The 17,500-nt window shown below is 34.6% G+C and overlaps 2 protein-coding genes across 2 annotated transcripts in view; one reads left to right on the forward strand and one right to left on the reverse strand.

Annotated features, from left to right (window-relative positions):
- Nucleotides 1-161: 161 nt before the first annotated feature.
- The window catches only part of LOC132721986 (C2 domain-containing protein 5-like), a gene marked incomplete at its 5' end in the record, with an annotated part of 42,166 nt that continues 24,827 nt past the window's right edge, over nt 162-17,500 (forward strand). The window contains 6 exon segments of the mRNA XM_060706379.1: nt 162-261; nt 3,716-3,805; nt 5,888-5,945; nt 6,977-7,030; nt 7,579-7,653; nt 14,136-14,297. Coding sequence (XP_060562362.1) covers nt 162-261; nt 3,716-3,805; nt 5,888-5,945; nt 6,977-7,030; nt 7,579-7,653; nt 14,136-14,297 — 539 coding nt within the window.
- LOC132721988 (E3 ubiquitin-protein ligase TRIM71-like) overlaps nt 15,336-17,500 on the reverse strand; it is a 7,483-nt gene continuing 5,318 nt past the window's right edge. Inside the window, exon 2 of the mRNA XM_060706380.1 lies at nt 15,336-17,446. Within this exon, the coding sequence (XP_060562363.1) occupies nt 15,715-17,439 (1,725 nt within the window). The 5' untranslated portion in view covers nt 17,440-17,446 and the 3' untranslated portion in view covers nt 15,336-15,714. The remainder of the gene's footprint in view (nt 17,447-17,500) is intronic.

Here is a 17,500-nt window from a genome sequence, read left to right on the forward strand (position 1 = left end):
GTAAACTTTGGTGGTTGAAAAGAGCACCATAAGTGTTCATATATCTTGAAATCAAACCGAAGAGGGGGAATAAGAATTGTAATAAGAATTTCAAACTGATAATCAATCTAAACAAACAATTATTCTTTTTGTGTTGTTTCTAATCTTTTCTTACAGTTTAGAGGATGGCAGCCCAAGATTCGCATGTTCACTGTGCCATATTCCATACAAACCTAGTTCTGCACCATTTCCTATCAACCTGTCACAATGTGCATGTTGCAGGTATGTACATGTAGTATACATAAAGTTTAATAAATAATTTTGGTTTTTGATGATCCCCATATTTCCATTGAAGCATGTAGTTTTTAGCTCGACTTTTTTTTTTTTGAAAAAAAAAGTAGAGGTATTGTTATAGTCAGGTCGGCGTTGCCGTCTCCGTTGCCGTTGCCGTCCGAAAACTTGTACCTGGATCATAACTTTTTTATTTCTTGGTGTATTGTCTTCATACTTGGCCACAACAACCCTTGGGACAAGACCTTTCAGTAGACCACACTAACCTTGACCTTCATCCATAAATGACCTTGACCTTCAAGGTTAAAAGTCCAATTTTTGCTTGTTCATGCTGTTATTGGCTGTTACTTTGTTATTTTTGAATGGATTGTCTTCAAACTTGAACATAATAAACTTCAAGGATATCCCTTAAAAATAACCAGTCAGACCTTGACATTCACTCATCCAATGACCTTGACTTTGAAGGTCAAATTATTGAAATTTTCATTTTTTTGGCTATTATTGGCTGTAACTTTGTTATTTTTGAATGGATTGTCTTCAAACTTGAACATAATAATCTTCAAAGATAACTGTTAAAAATATACCGAAAGACCTTGACCTTCACTCATTAATGACACTGCCTTTGAAGGTCAAATTATTGAAATTTTCATTGTTTTGGCAACTGACTGTAACTTTGCTATTTTTGAAGGGATAAACTTCATATTATAACAGAACATTCTTAAGGACCAGACCTTGTTGTTTATCAAACCCAAATTTGCTTGGGCTCTTTAATGACCTTGACCTTGAAGGTTATATTTCTGAATTTTCTCAGATTGTGCATTTATTGGTGTGTGTGTATGTATAGTATATGTATTATATATATATATATATATAAATGTGTGTGTATATATATACATATATGCAGGTATATATATATATAAATATATATATTTATTACCCTTCCAGATTGTTTCCGCCTTTTTGATTGGATATTGATCACCCAAAAGAAATTGATATAACCAAGCCAGACGGGTAATATACACACTAAATTTCCCCGTTTGGTACCCAACGTTGTAAACAACATGCGCTGAGGTGATGCGCGTACGGTTCGATTTTACGAGGTGTAAATTCCGATTTAAAAGCACTTTTTAACTGTCAAATGATCAATATTTACCAAAGTAGAGTAATGATACATATTACCATCAGTATCGAAAACAAATATGACCTTGTGAAAGCTTGATATTAATTACAAAAAATGCGTTCAATAGACTAGCTACTCCTTTTCTCTTGTTTACTTTCGTAAGGTACGGGAAAAATACGTCATGTATTTATGTGACGTCATGTTGTGACGAAGAGGTATCCTAAAGGGAATCTTATTTCGACGTTTCATTTGAAACAGCAATGATTTTTTTAAAAATCGTCTAAACTCGGCAGGGGAAGGGTAATAAAAGTATTATTTTGGTTTTGGAGTGATATATGTGGATATATTACCTGCCAAGATGAAATATCACCCTCGCCTAACGGCTCGGGTGATATAAAATCTTAACAGGTAATATATCCACATATATCACTCCAAAACCAAAATAACATATAATATATATATGCATGTATATATATATATATATATATATACATATATAGATATATATATATATCAAATATATATATATACATATATATACATGTTTATTACCCTTCCAGATTTTTTCCGCCTTTTGATTGGATATTGATTACCCGAAAGAAATTGATATAACCGAGCCAGACGGGTAATATACACACTAAATTTCCCCGTTTGGTACCCAACGATGTGAACAACATGCGCCGGGGTGATGCGCGTACGGTTCGATTTTACGCGGTGTAAATTCCGATTTAAAAACACTTTTTAACTGTCAAATGATCAATATTTACCAAAGTAGAGTAATGATACATATTACCATCAGTATCAAAAACAAATATGACCTTGTGAAAGCTTGATATTAATTACAAAAAAGTGCGTTCAATAGACTACTCCTTTTCTCTTGTTTACTTTCGTAAGGTACGGGAAAAATACGTCATGTCTTTATGTGACGTCATGTTGTGACGAAGAGGTATCCTAAAGGGAATCTTATTTCGACGTTTCATTTGAAACAGCAATGATTTTTTAAAAAATCGTCTAAACTCGGCAGGGGAAGGATAATAAAATTATTATTTTGGTTTTGGAGTGATATATGTGGATATATTACCTGCCAAGATAAAATATCACCCTCGCCTAACGGCTCGGGTGATATAAAATCTTAACAAGTAATATATCCACATATATCACTCCAAAACCAAAATAACATATAATATAATTGCGTCATGTTTTTCTATTTTTAGAAATTGCGTCATGTTTTTCTATTTTTAGAAATTGCGTCATTTTTTTTCTATTTTTAGAAATTGCGTCATTTTTTTCTTTTTTTAGAAATTGCGTCATTTTTTCTATTTTTAGAAATTGCGTCATTTTTTTTCTATTTTTAGAAATTGCGTCATTTTATCTATTTTTAGAAATTGCGTCATGTTTTTCTATTTTTAGAAATTGCGTCATTTTTTCTATTTTTAGAAATTGCGTCATTGTTGCTATTTTTAGAAATTGCGTCATTTTTTTCTATTTTTAGAAATTGCGTCATTTTATCTATTTTTAGTAATTGCGTAATTTTTTTCTATTTTTAGAAATTGCGTCATTTTTTCTATTTTTAGAAATTGCATCATTGTTGCTATTTTTAGAAATTGCGTCATTTTTTTCTATTTTTAGAAATTGCGTCATTTTATCTATTTTTAGTAATTGCGTAATTTTTTTCTATTTTTAGAAATTGCGTCATTGTTTCTATTTTTAGAAATTGCATCATTTTTTTTTTCTATTTTTAGAAATTGCGTCATTGTTTCTATTTTTAGAAATTGCGTCATTTTTTTCTATTTTTAGAAATTGCGTCATTTTTTCTATTTTTAGAAATTGCGTCATTGTTGCTATTTTTAGAAATTGCGTCATTGTTGCTATTTTTTAGAAATTGCGTATTGTTGCTATTTTTAGAAATATGCTTAATTTTTGTATTCATATATATACAAAATATATAAACAAAACTAATGTGACAAGACAGACCAACTAAATTTATAAAAAGGAAACATCAATATATGTTCAAACCTTTCTATGTTTGCGTTTAGAAAAAGTAAAAAGTCGAGCGTTGCCCCCGCCCGGCGGTGGCTCTTGTTGGTTCATCCTTTAGCCCAGGTCCTTTCCTCAATCCTTTCATCACGCCAACTTACCATTTCTCAAAGCACAAATATTTGGAGTATTTTATACTTTTTATAAATCCATGGATTAGTTGGTCCAAAGTCAAGATGACTATGAAATAGGTGATGCAGATTGGCATCATAATATAATAAAATACTGTGGAGAATACAAAAAATACCTTACTTAGAAAGTAAATATGATATCTATAATATTTTACAGGAAGAGATATGTACCTGACGTGTTATTTACAACAATAAATCCACCACCAGAGATACAAACTGTTGGTAAAGGTGCATTCTTACAAGCCAGGTGAGTGGTGCATGTATTAAAGGTATATGCCAGAGTTAAGTATAGATACGGATTAAAAACTACATAATAAAATTTATCACATACCTGTGCCACTTTTGCCCCCTTTGTGGCTGAGGGGTTGTCTTTAGGGGTTAAGGCATCAGAAATGCAGCCACCGTAATTCTGGGAACGTAAAAGGCGAATAAATGGGTTCTAATCATTTAGGTCTAAGCATATCTAAGCTCCAGCAGGTGAGGTGACTTTGACCCCTGGTGTTGCTTAAAGTTTGTAACACCTGAGGTCAGCCAAAATCATCTGTCCTGTTCTGGTGCCATACAGCCCAAACTGTGTTCATTTGCAGTAAAACTTAACAAAACAAAACAAGTGCTGCTTTTGCTACTTTGTAAAAATTGTATTGCATGGCCATGTATATATTTACTTTTTACAAAGAAAAATACAGGCTTAATGTTAGAACACCATTGGTGTGTCAATAAAAATGTTATATATTTTTACTGTAAACAGTCTTATTTTGGATATGTGATAAATAGTAAATTATATTTTGTGTGTTGATTCAATACTAAATTTATTGATTTCATTGAAAAAAATGATATGCTCATCAGAGGCTCACATAATATAATTTTATTCAACTTGTTTAATGAATTCAGTATTTAACTTACACTTATTCAATACTCTCTTTTTATTTAAACCTTGCATGATCTTAGTATAAAATAACAGAAACATGTAAAGAAAAAAAACAACAACAACAAAAAACAACAAGAAACAAGGGTAAGGGGTCATGTTTTGGAACAAAATTTGTATCTTCATCTGCAATGTTTGTGAGTAAAATTTTGTCTTCAAATGATGTCAAAATTTCATTATCAATTTGCAGTTATTCTCAAAAGCCTTTTTCTGGATTTATAGTCAAATCAAGGGAGGTAATTATGTATTGTCTGGAAAATTGTGTACAGTAAGGGAAACTATCTCTTTATAATTCTTCCTGAGATTTCACAAAAGAGGAATGTGTTTTTCTCCCTGTTTTTACTATATTTTTCCTTTATTTTTGCTACATTTTTATGCCACCGCAGCATCTGTGATGCGGTGGCATATAGCGATTCACCTGTGTGTGTGTTTGTTTGTGTGTGTGTGTGTTATATAGATTATATAGTGAACTTAAAAAATCTTCTTGTGAAAAACCACTAGTCCAATTTCAACCAAACTTGGCAGGATTGATCCTTGGGTGAAGGGCTTCCAAAGTTGTTGAAAGAATTTTATTCCATGCAGAAATCTGGTTGCCATGGCAACCAAAAGGAATTATAAGAATAAATTTAAAAAATCTTCTTGTAAAGAACCAAAAGGCCTAGAGCTTAGATATTTTGCATAAGGCATTGTCTGGTAGACCTCTACCAAGATTGTTCAAATTATAGCCCTGGGGTCAAGATCGGCCCCGCCCAGGGGTCATTGATTTTCACTATATGTACATATAGCTAAACCTTAAAATACCTTCTTGTAAAGACCCAAAAGGCTTAGAGCTTAGATATTTTGCATAAGGCATTGTCTGGTAGACCATTACCATGATTGTTCAAATTATAGCCCTGGGGTCAAAATCGGCCCGCCCCGGGGGTCATTGATTTTCACTATATGTACATATAGTAAAAACTTAAAATACCTTCTTGTAAAGACCCAAAAGGCCTAGAGCTTAGATATTTTGCATAAGGCATTGTCTGGTAGACCTCTACCAAGATTATTCAAATTATAGCCCTGGGATCAGAATCGGCCCCGCCCCATGGGTCATTGGTTTTCCTTATATGTATATAGTAAAAACTTAAACATGACTTGTAGTAAAAACTTTAAAAAAATTTCTTCTAGTAATTGACAAATGCTAGAGGTTAGATATTTTGCATGAAACATTATGAAATGAACTTCTAGCAAGATTGTTTAAATTATAGCAATGGGGTCAAAATTGCCTTCGCCCCGGGGGTCATTGATTTTCAATATAAACATATAGTAAAAAAATAAAAAAATCTTATTGTCTGAAGGTACAAGGATTAATGCGGTGGCATAGCATTTTTCTCAAATGCAATCTTGTTTCCTGTTTCTTTACAGAGTTATAAGACCCAAAATAAACAGCAAAGCTGAGGCAAATGCAAAAGAGATTAGTGATGTAAGTTATTATAAAAATATTTCAGCAAAGTTTTACAAGCGTTTGGAAAGGGAGAAAACTCCTCGATAAAAAAAGAGAGAATAGTTTGTATATAATAGTTTGTAATTGGAGCTTAGCTCTTCGCAGTTTTATCTTCTGCTTTTAGTTAGAATTTAAGGTTCCATTTTCATTAACTCTAATTCTCTTATTTTTATAGAATTTAAAGGAACTCCACTGAGATTCAAAAGCTTAAAAACATAAGATATGAATTTCTTACATAGATCAACTGGGGCACTTTAAACAGACAGATTTGTAGAGAAGACTATTCTTAGAAATATACTCAGAATAAACAAGTTATTGGTCTAGACCTTCATCAAGTGGAACATCTTGAAAAATTATTTCTTCTCCAGTCATTAAAAAAAAACCTCAGTACATGTATATTCAAAAGCATTAAACATTACATGCCAGAACAAACTTTTATAAGCCATAGGCCACAGCACTAGTGTTAAAGACTATTTTAAAATGATCAATGCTTTTTAAATGTGATGAAATGAATATAATGCAAGATTAGTCTGCTTTTGTTAACAATAAATGAATTTTTACTTGTTGCACATGAAAAATTAGACTTATATGATAAGATTAATAATATCTGTCATATATTGTGGTTCAGATAAGAATATCCGTCCTGAGGAGTCCCACCCATTTGGAGGTAACGAGCGAGACATGCCAAGTTACAGCCCATGGGCGGGTTTCAACATATTTCTTGCATATTCTACCATATTCTGTCATATTTTAAATTCTTGACCTTAACAAAACAATTATCCATGGAAATTTATGTTATTACACTATTTTCTTACAACAGCATATGAAATGACAACTTCATTCATAACAGCGGAATTTCTTCATCCTAAGCTTGCCACTTTATAGCCCGTGACTCATCAGGCACCCCCATGCCGACAAGAGTAAAACTAAGGGAAGCACAAGTCTGATATGCAAGAAAATTGATTGACAAATCCTGTTGTAAGAATAACTTACGTCTTGTTTGTTTTCAGATTCTTCCATTTCTGGAATATGATCTACACAATCAGTTAATGAACAAACTTAAAGTAAGTAAAATCATTATCTAAAAGCAAGTTTTATAAGTTTAAAAAGAAACAGTTTACTGTTTGACAAATCTGGATGAGAAATTTCTGTTTTTAAATTTTGATAATGAAATTATTTTCCCATTGTAGTTTTTCAATTTATAAAGTTTGCAACTTTTCCATTGTAAGCTTTGATAATACAGTTTTCTATTTATAATTTTTGATAATCCAAATTTTCCATTATATATTTTTGCTTTGATGATACAGTTTTCCATTTACATGTATTTATATTTGGTAATCTAATTTTTCCATTAATATAAGCTTTGATAAGACAGTTTTCCATTTATAATTTTTGATCATCCAATAGGCTTCGATGATACAATATTTCCATTTGTAGTATTTGATAATCCAATTTTTCCATTATTATCTTTGATAAAACAATTTTTCCATTTATTTTTTTTGATTATCCAATTTATCCATTATAAGCTGCAATAACACAATTTTTTCCATTATAAGCTGTGATTGTACAATTTTTCCATTTATAATTTATGATAATACATTTTCTGTTACAGATGCGAAGTATGAATGGATTGTTTGGACTGAAAATGCAGTTTGTGGTGGGAGAAAGCATGCTGATTGGAATAGCAGTAAGTGCTCTTCTACTTATCCCCCTGTTACAGGCTGAAATGGGTCGGAGGAGGCTCTGAGGTTGAGTGGTTAAGGTTTCTGACTGAGCGTCACTTGAACCTCATCACTGTGGGTTTGAATCCCGTCAGTGAGTTAATGTTCTATCATGTGAGGAAGCTATCTGGCTAGCTAACGGAAAATTAGTGGTTCTACTAGTATATATATTTTGTCCTGACAAAACACAGTGGGTGTCTCAGTTCTACCACTACAATTTAAGCTGGAAAGTTTCCATGTGACTTTTGCAGTGTCACATGACTAAAACTCAACCATTTACACCTGACTATGATTTACTTCCAAAATATTACCCTTTTTTTTCCTTCTGTACCTATATAATGTGACTTCCAGTATCAGACATTTTGCAGTCTCTGACAAACCTAATGGAGAGATTTGTCATCTCCATCTGAGGTCTTGTTTATTAGTGAGCCTTAAGACATTTACTGCATTGATATGATTTAAACTAAACAAAAAGTATATATATTAATAATATTCTGAACTGACCTGCAGATTTAAAGAAACATGATGGCAGTTATGAATAAATTGCAAGAACACAGTTATTTTGTTATCCCCCGCCGATGGAATCGGGAGGGGGATATAGTTTTGGCGTTGTCCGTCCATCCGTCCGTCCGAATTTCGTTTCCGGAGTAGTTCTCTGCAACTACAGGCTGGAATTCAACGAAACTTTATGGGAATCATCAATATCAAGAGGAGATGCGCATATCGTCGGCTTGTTCCGGTCAGACACTTTAACTCAGAGTTATGGCCCTTGATTAGTTATGTAGTATGCATATAGAGTAAAAATCGTTTCCGCACTACTTCTCTGCAACTACTGGCTGGAATTCAACGAAACTTTATGGGAACCTTCAATACCAAGAGGAGATGCGCATATCGTCGGCTTGTTCCGGTCAGACACTTTAACTCAGAGTTATGGCCCTTGATTAGTTATGCAGTATCCATATAGAAAAATATTTGTTTCCTCGCTACTTCTCTGCTACAACTGGCTGGAATTCAATGAAACTTTATGGGATACTAAGAGGAGATATGCATATAGTCGCCTTGTTCCAGTCAGATACTTATAACTCAGATTTATGGCCCTTGATTAGTTATGTAGTATGCATACATCTCATTGGCATTTCCAGATTTTACTATTTAACACGAAGTTATGGCCCTGTTATTGCCCTGAATATTTATCAAGTTCAAAGAATATTACTGTTTATGCCATGATTAATATATATATATAAAGCCTTATGTCTTCAGTTGTTGTGTTATTATAACCAGTACTCGGTGGGGGATATAAATTCAACGAATTTGCTTGTTTTTAGCTCACCTGTCACAAAGTGACAGGGTGAGCTTTTGTGATCGCTTTTCGTCCGGCGTCCGTCCGTCGTCCGTCCGTCCGGCGTCCGTCCGTCCGTCGTCCGTCTGTCCGTAAACTTTTGCTTTAAATGACATCTCCTCCTAAACCACTGAGCCAATTTCATCCAAACTTCACAGGAATGTTCCTTTGGTGGTCACCTTTAAAAATTGTTCAAAGAATTTAATTCCATGCAGAACTCTGGTTGTCATGGCAACCGAAAGAAAAATCTTTAAAACAACCCTAAGAGCTAGAGCTTAGATATTTGGCATGAAACATCTTCTAATGAGTGTCTACCAAGTTTGTTCAAATAAAAGCCCTGAGGTCAAAATTGGCCCTGCCCCAGGGGGTCATAGATTTTCCCTATATGCATATAGTAAAAACTTAAAAAATCTTCTTTTAAAGAACCCAAAGAGCTAGAGCTAAGATATTTGGCATGAAACATCTTCTAATAAGTGTCTACCAAGTTTGTTCAAATAAAAGCCCTGGGGTCAAAATTAGCCCCGCCCTGGGGGGTCATTGATTTTCCCTATATGCATATAGTAAAAACTTAAAAAATCTTCTTTTAAAGAACTGTAAGAGCTAGAGCTAAGATATTTGGCATGAAACATCTTCTAGTGAATGTCTACCAAGTTTGTTCAAATAAAAGCCCTGGGGTCAAAATAAGCCCCGCCCCGGGGGGTCATTGATTTTCCCTATATGCATATAGTAAAAACTTAAAAAATCTTCTTTTAAAGAACTGTAAGAGCTAGAGCTTAGATATTTGGCATGAAGCATCTTCTAGTGAATGTCTACAAAGTTTGTTCAAATAAAAGCCCTGGGGTCAAAATTGGTCCCGCCCCAGGGGGTCATTGATTTTCCCTATATGCATATAGTAAAAACTTAAAAAATCTTCTTTTAAAGAACTGTAAGAGCTAGAGCTAAGATATTTGGCATGAAACATCTTCTAATGAGTGTCTACCAAGTTTGTTCAAATAAAAGCCCTGGGGTCAAAATTGGCCCTGCCCCAGGGGGTCATAGATTTTCCCTATATGCATATAGTAAAAACTTAAAAAATCTTCTTTTAAAGAACCCAAAGAGCTAGAGCTAAGATATTTGGCATGAAACATCTTCTAGTGAATGTCTACAAAGTTTGTTCAAATAAAAGCCCGGGGGTCAAAATTGGCCCCGCCCCGGGGGTCATTGATTTTCCCCTGTATGCATATAGTAAAAACTTAAAAAATCTTCTTTTAAAGAACTGTAAGAGCTAGAGCTTAGATATTTGGCATGAAGCATCTTCTAGTGAATGTCTACAAAGTTTGTTCAAATAAAAGCCCTGGGGTCAAAATTGGCCCCGCCCCAGGGGGTCATTGATTTTCCCTATATGCATATAGTAAAAACTTAAAAAAATCTTCTTTTAAAGAACTGTAAGAGCTAGAGCTAAGATATTTGGCATGAAACATCTTCTAATGAGTGTCTACCAAGTTTGTTCAAATAAAAGCCCTGAGGTCAAAATTGGCCCTGCCCCAGGGGGTCATAGATTTTCCCTATATGCATATAGTAAAAACTTAAAAAATCTTCTTTTAAAGAACTGTAAGAGCTAGAGCTTAGATATTTGGCATGAAGCATCTTCTAGTGAATGTCTACAAAGTTTGTTCAAATAAAAGCCCTGGGGTCAAAATTGGCCCCGCCCCAGGGGGTCATTGATTTTCCCTATATGCATATAGTAAAAACTTAAAAAATCTTCTTTTAAAGAACTGTAAGAGCTAGAGCTAAGATATTTGGCATGAAACATCTTCTAGTGAATGTTTACCAAGTTTGTTCAAATAAAAGCCCTGGGCTCAAAATTAGCCCCGCCCCGGGGGGTCATTGATTTTCCCTATATGCATATAGTAAAAACTTAAAAAATGTTCTTTTAAAGAACTGTAAGAGCTAGAGCTTAGATATTTGGCATGAAGCATCTTCTAGTGAATGTCTACAAAGTTTGTTCAAATAAAAGCCCTGGGGTCAAAATTGGTCCCGCCCCAGGGGGTCATTGATTTTCCCTATATGCATATAGTAAAAACTTAAAAAATCTTCTTTTAAAGAACTGTAAGAGCTGGAGCTAAGATATTTGGCATGAAACATCTTCTAATGAGTGTCTACCAAGTTTGTTCAAATAAAAGCCCTGAGGTCAAAATTGGCCCTGCCCCAGGGGGTCATAGATTTTCCCTATATGCATATAGTAAAAACTTAAAAAATCTTCTTTTAAAGAACCCAAAGAGCTAGAGCTAAGATATTTGGCATGAAACATCTTCTAGTGAATGTCTACCAAGTTTGTTCAAATAAAAGCCCTGGGGTCAAAATTGGCCCTGCCCCAGGGGGTCATTGATTTTCCCTATATGCATTTAGTAAAAACTTAAAAATCTTCTTTTAAAGAACCCAAAGAGCTAGAGCTAAGATATTTAGCATGAAACATGTTCTAATGGGTGTCTACCAAGTATGTTCAAATAAAAGCCCTGGGGTCAAAACTGGCCCCGCCCCGGGGGTCATTGATTTTCCTTATACATTGTATGTGTATAGCAAAAACTTAAAATCTTCTTTGAAAAAACCCAAATAGTTAGAGTTTAGATATTAAGCATGAAACATCTTTAAGTAAATATCTACAAAGTTTGTTCAAATAAAAGCCCGGGGGTCAAAACTGGCCCTGCCCCAGGGGTGTCATTGTTTTTAACTATATGTGCAGTGTTCAATCTAGAGCGCGCCATTGCGCCATTGACCCCCTGAAAAGACCGCCGGCGCAAAACAAATTCAGCTGTGGGCCCGACGGGCGCACTCAGAGAAAATGCCATTAATGACATTAGAATGCTTTCTTAAACATAAAAAAAGTTTCTTGTGAATAATATTAATAAATACTGAATTCAAAACTGAAGTTTGTATAGAAAAACAAGAGCATGTTGGTAAGATAGTTACCGCACTCGGTAACCCTTTTAAAACCTTGATCGCTTCGCTCTCTCGACCCGGGTCTGTAAATACTATGCAGACCTGTTCTTCGTACCGTAACTATTACTTACTTTTGAGTCACAGTTTTTATAAACAAAACAAATCATCACAGATAATCCAATACGTGCGGGTAGTTAAAAGTTTTCAACGGTCAAAACAAATTAATATGCGATAACTTTCCGGAGGAAAAAAAACTATACTGCAGTATACCGGTATTTGTTAAAAAGTGCGAGTTAATTATAGAGGTGTGCATAAATTATTACGAACACGCCTTCAACCAATTAAAAAAGTCTTAAAGATGGAGCTAATCAAACACGATTGGCTAGTGAGTGTCTGACAATTGAGTAAATAAACTTTGATTGGTCTTTGGCTGGTCGGCGCTAAAACATTGTGCATATCATTAATCAATACAGACATCTTAAGCGTGACGTAAGAACTGCTGCCCTGACAAAAGATCAAAGGCACCGGTATGTCAATATACATTTCTGAGCACCTGTTGACACTTTGTTTTTAGCTTGGATATATTGAGAAGGGTAAATGTTTTTAGCGACTATTGTAAGTTTATAAGCTAATTGCAAAATATGATTGTCCTTTATTTTTAATTATATATCGGGCGCTGATTAAAAAACTGAACATTGTTATCAAATATCCCTGGTAATTAAATAAGATTCATATGTTTCTTTGAACATTATGTCATTGTTTCTTTATCAATCAGTTCTAAAAATTGAGTCTGCATCAACGGTAACAGAACTCTCGAAAAAGGTCCAAATAATGTCATTTTTTTAGTTGAGTTGATTGTTATGGAATTTTGCAACCGTTTTTGGTCTATATATGGTACATGAACAAGTAACTTAAAAAGATACAATACCTTATTTGAATTAGATGTTCATTTTAAGTGTTGGCCCCCTTTTTTCTCAAATGACCCCCTTTTGAAAAGTTTATGGGCCCGAAGGGCCCCCTGGAAATTTGTTCTAGATTGAACACTGTATGTGTATAGTAAAAACTTAAAAAATCTTCTTTTAAAAAACCCAATGAGCTAGAACTTAGATGTTTAGCATGAAACATCTTCTTATGGGTGTCTACCAAGTCTGTTCAAATAAAAGCCCTTGGGTAAAATTGGCCCGGGGGGGGGGGGGGGCCTATATACAGGTGAGCGACCTCAGGGCCATCATGGCCCTCTTGTTTATTTGTTTGGGTTGTCAGACCAAACAAATAATGGTAGCTAAATTTCAGACTCTAATGCTGTTAATTGCAAGTGCCAAAAGTAGTTCGCTTTTTTTAAGCGGTTACTTCCCTTTATATGTAACACTTAGGCCGAAAAATTTAGGGGAGATCACTGCGTAAATATGGTAACATGAAAGGTGCAAAATAATTCCCGAATGGTCGAAGATTTCTAATATTGTTTTATTCTTTATAGATATACATGCTTATAGTAAGCGCCATGATTATTTACACAAGTGTTAAACAACAGTTAGCATCGTTACAAACCCTAACTAGAATAATATGGTTTTCCTCAGGCCGTTAACATATAAATTCACCGTGGCCGAGGGGTTTGCTCGCTCGCTTAGGAAGCGAGAGGTCTGGAGTTCAATTCCCAGTTAAGGCAACTCATTTTTTTTTTTTCAAATTGTTTAAGTCAAATAAACATTGCATCGAATATCAGTGTTGCAATTAGTCTTATAGCCATTCTACTACAAATAAAACGCTGGAAAGCATTCGTGGCACTATACAAAAACAAATTGTTTTATAATGTCACAACCTTCTCCTTTCTGACATTCTGAGACCCAAACAAATTCAGCGCGTTCTGTGTTTTGATTTTTAATACAGTTATCGTGATTTTGCTGTGTTTTATTATTAGATACTTTTATAATTGAGCCGCGCCATAATAAAACCAACATAATGCGTTTAAAATGGATCCCGACCAGCCTGCACATCTGCGCAGTCTGATCAGGATCCATGCTGTTCATGTACAAACGCTACAACAAGTAGAGAAACTGATAGCGAACAGCATGGATCCTGATCAGACTGCGCGAATGCGCAGGCTGGTCTGGATTGATGCTGGTCGCAAACGCACCATGTTGATTTTGTCATGGTGCGGCTCATATAATATTTGTGTTGTTGGTATTCCAGTCAGCCACTGGAGCGTACTTGGTGCCACTACCACCACCACCTGTGCCGAGGCTGTTGGGTCAGATCACCTCGGAGGAGGAAAATGTGGCGTTACTTGACCTTCAAAAGAAGCTTGCGGAACAAATACAGCGTAATAAAGATCTTTATCAGCTAACTGGAATTGTAAGTCATTATATGTATTTTTAAGGAAATTTATAATATAGAAGTGTATATTTTTACTTGTGCATCAACCAATTTTGTAAGGCAATTACAAAAGGAGGTTATCAAATAATCTAAATAAAATTAATGTTACTGTACAACTTCACAGGTTATCTAAGAATCTTAGTATCGTGATCAAATTCAGTTTGCAAGTGAGTTTTATTAGCCATCTGTAAGCCAGTTTTGTTGTGGCTACTTTTTTATGAACATATTATTTCCATTAGTCAAATTACGGCCAACATAAGAATTGAAATTGAATTTACAAAAAAAATTGATTTATTATGAAAAAAAGTATTATTTACATACATGTATATTAAAAAATAACACTATTTCATGTAGATTGTATAATGCAAATTGATATAGTATTTGCTTTTTGTAATAAAAATGAATATATTTCAACAGAATTCATCCATTATTCTTATAACAATATTCATGTCAATCTGGATATAGTGGACACCTGTCTGCAGTGGTCATTTTAGCTCAGTCCTCTTACTGACCACTATAGGCAGGTTTGACAGTATGTACTACATGTGTATAGTTCCTAGTACCTCCAAGCAGTTCAACTTGATTTCTTGCATAGCAGACTGGCGTCTCCGTGAGTTTTACCCATGCCGGAAATTTCATCTGGCATGGGGGGTGCCAGATGAGTCGCGTGCCAAACAACAACGTCATTTTAGCGCACTTTATGAATGAACCGCGTTAAAATGACGTCGTTTTAGAAGGGAAATATGTCTTAGGATGACGTCATTTCGCCGTTGTTATTTAAGTTGTAAGTTCATACGCAATTGTAAGAAAATAGTTATGAATGAAATGACTTTAATTTCCATGAACATATATCATATTGAGGTAAACCATTTTAAATATGAAATAATATGGCAGAATATGCAAGAAAAAATATCTTTCATATGTTTGCGGTTCGGATCGGAATATCCGTCCCTCGGGAACCCGCCCATGGGCGGTAACTCGGCAAGCCTCAATTCCGGTCCGAACCGCAACATATGACAGATATTATTAATATGTTGGTACAAACAATTATCACTGCAATGGTATTCATGTTGATAAAACTTAAAATTTTGTCTGCTAATGATATAACATGAACTTAATTGTTTGACATGATGGTATGACGCAAGGACCCTTAAATAATGCACTTTCTGCAAAGCTGCTTTCAAATTTTTGATGTACAATATTGGCCTGCCTGAACAGGAAGAAACACAAGAAGCAGTGAAGTTTTACGATTGCAAGTTAATATATTCTGCAAAAAAAATTCTGTTGTTTTCAAGTTATACATATTAGGTGTGTGACGAAACAGGGTGTTTGACATTTAGCTTCCTGTCTTGTTTTCTTCATACATTTATACACATCCCAGCGATTTATCTAATCATTACTTTTTGAACATTTTGATAAAGTTATCTTCATTTGTATCATTCCCAAAGCTACTGCTTACGTACAGTGTACATCTTTCGCCAGACCAGAAGACATTCTGGGGCTTTTTTATATCCTTAACGACAATCTTCCCTTCAGTAAAGTCCTGGGATATCTCTTCTATGGCATTGCTGTCAAAATTACAAAAATATAAACTCCCTTCTTCTGATGTTGCCAAGCCGTAAGGTTGTCCTGAACAAACAAATTTGCCTTTCACCTCACCCTGCCAGTTTAACTTGGTAACTGTTTTCATTTCAGGATCAGATACATAGATACAATTGTCACTTGTTGCAATATATTTTGGTGTTTTGAAAATATGCATATTTTGGATGGTCTGTAATAGAGTTCCATTGATAAGGTGGATTTGAACTTTACGAGGATACAAAAATGACACAACCATTTTATCATTGTGACAGCTTATACCGAAACATGATCCATCAACCGTCACAGTGTGCTTGTTGCTGAAGTTATTTTGAGATATATTTATAAACTGAACAGTTTGATAGCCTGGAAATATGACTGCTACTTCATTTCGTGAAACTGATGTGACATCAGTAGGTTGACTGGCAAAGCTTTGCTGAGCTAGTACAGACTTTCTGTTGATATCAATCATTTTTATGGCATTATTAAGCCAATCTGTGACGATTAGAAGATCAGGAGTAAGGAGAGTCATTCCTTGTATATAGCAATGGTCCTTATCTTGTGATGTTTTGATACAGATTTTATCGATATGTAACTTTTGTCTAGACTTCAAATCTGGTTTTAATGTTTTGGTTCTCAATGTCCCAATGGATTTCTCTTTATCAAGTAGATTTGATATTGCCTCATTTGGTTCAAAGTTGTATTCTTTGACTTCAGTTTCTGAGAGCAAGGCAACACTCTGCTCATAATCTTTTATCATCTGTTTGGCTTGTTTTAGTTCCATGAACAAATCATTGGCTTGTTTGGATGTGTTGAAATGTTTAACAGCATCCATTGATGACTTCAGACATTTTTGTACATCTCCACATACTGTTTCTACTTTCATCAATGTCTTGCTGTTGTCTTTTTGGATGACTTGTGCAGCCTCCTTGACTATTCTTTCTAATTCATCCAGCCTTTGGTTGATTTTTGTCCGGAATTTCTTTATGTCTGTCAAAGCATCTGATAAGGATTTGTTTGATTCATCATTTCGTTTCTTAATGTCTTGAAGTGTTTTGCTAGATCTTTCTGTCATGTCATTGATATCCTTCAATATGTTTTGATATTCTTTGCTGTCTGTGACCTTGTCTGAAATGTCTGGTATATAATTGACTTTGCAAGATGCTGCAGTATGGTCAAGTGTGACACAAACACTACAGAGGAAAGCCTCATGGTCATAACAGTAAAACTTGATCATCTCCATGTTGTGTTTAGGACATGGTTTTGTGAAGTTATCTGATTGTCTTGGAGTTACAGGTGACAGAGTCTGAGGCATGCTAGATTTGTCTTGTAGAGTATGGTGTCTTGATAATGTATGTCTTTTGTGTACTGTAAAGCATGTTTCACACAAATGCTCTAAACAGTTTGTACAATAGCCGTGAGCAGGAAGTCTAGGTCCATCTCGATCACATGGCTGACAGTAAACTTTGAGATCTTCATCAGAACCCATAGAAGTTGTTGATGATGAAAATTGTTTGGTGGCTTTTTTACCTTGGACAGCCATGACTTCTCTGAAAGTAGAATAAACAATCTGATTAAGCAATGAAATAGCATTTATACACTTT

This window comes from Ruditapes philippinarum, unplaced genomic scaffold (assembly GCF_026571515.1).
Source record: "Ruditapes philippinarum isolate M1 unplaced genomic scaffold, ASM2657151v2 ctg6291_1_1_1_1, whole genome shotgun sequence".
Lineage (NCBI taxonomy): Eukaryota > Metazoa > Mollusca > Bivalvia > Venerida > Veneridae > Ruditapes > Ruditapes philippinarum.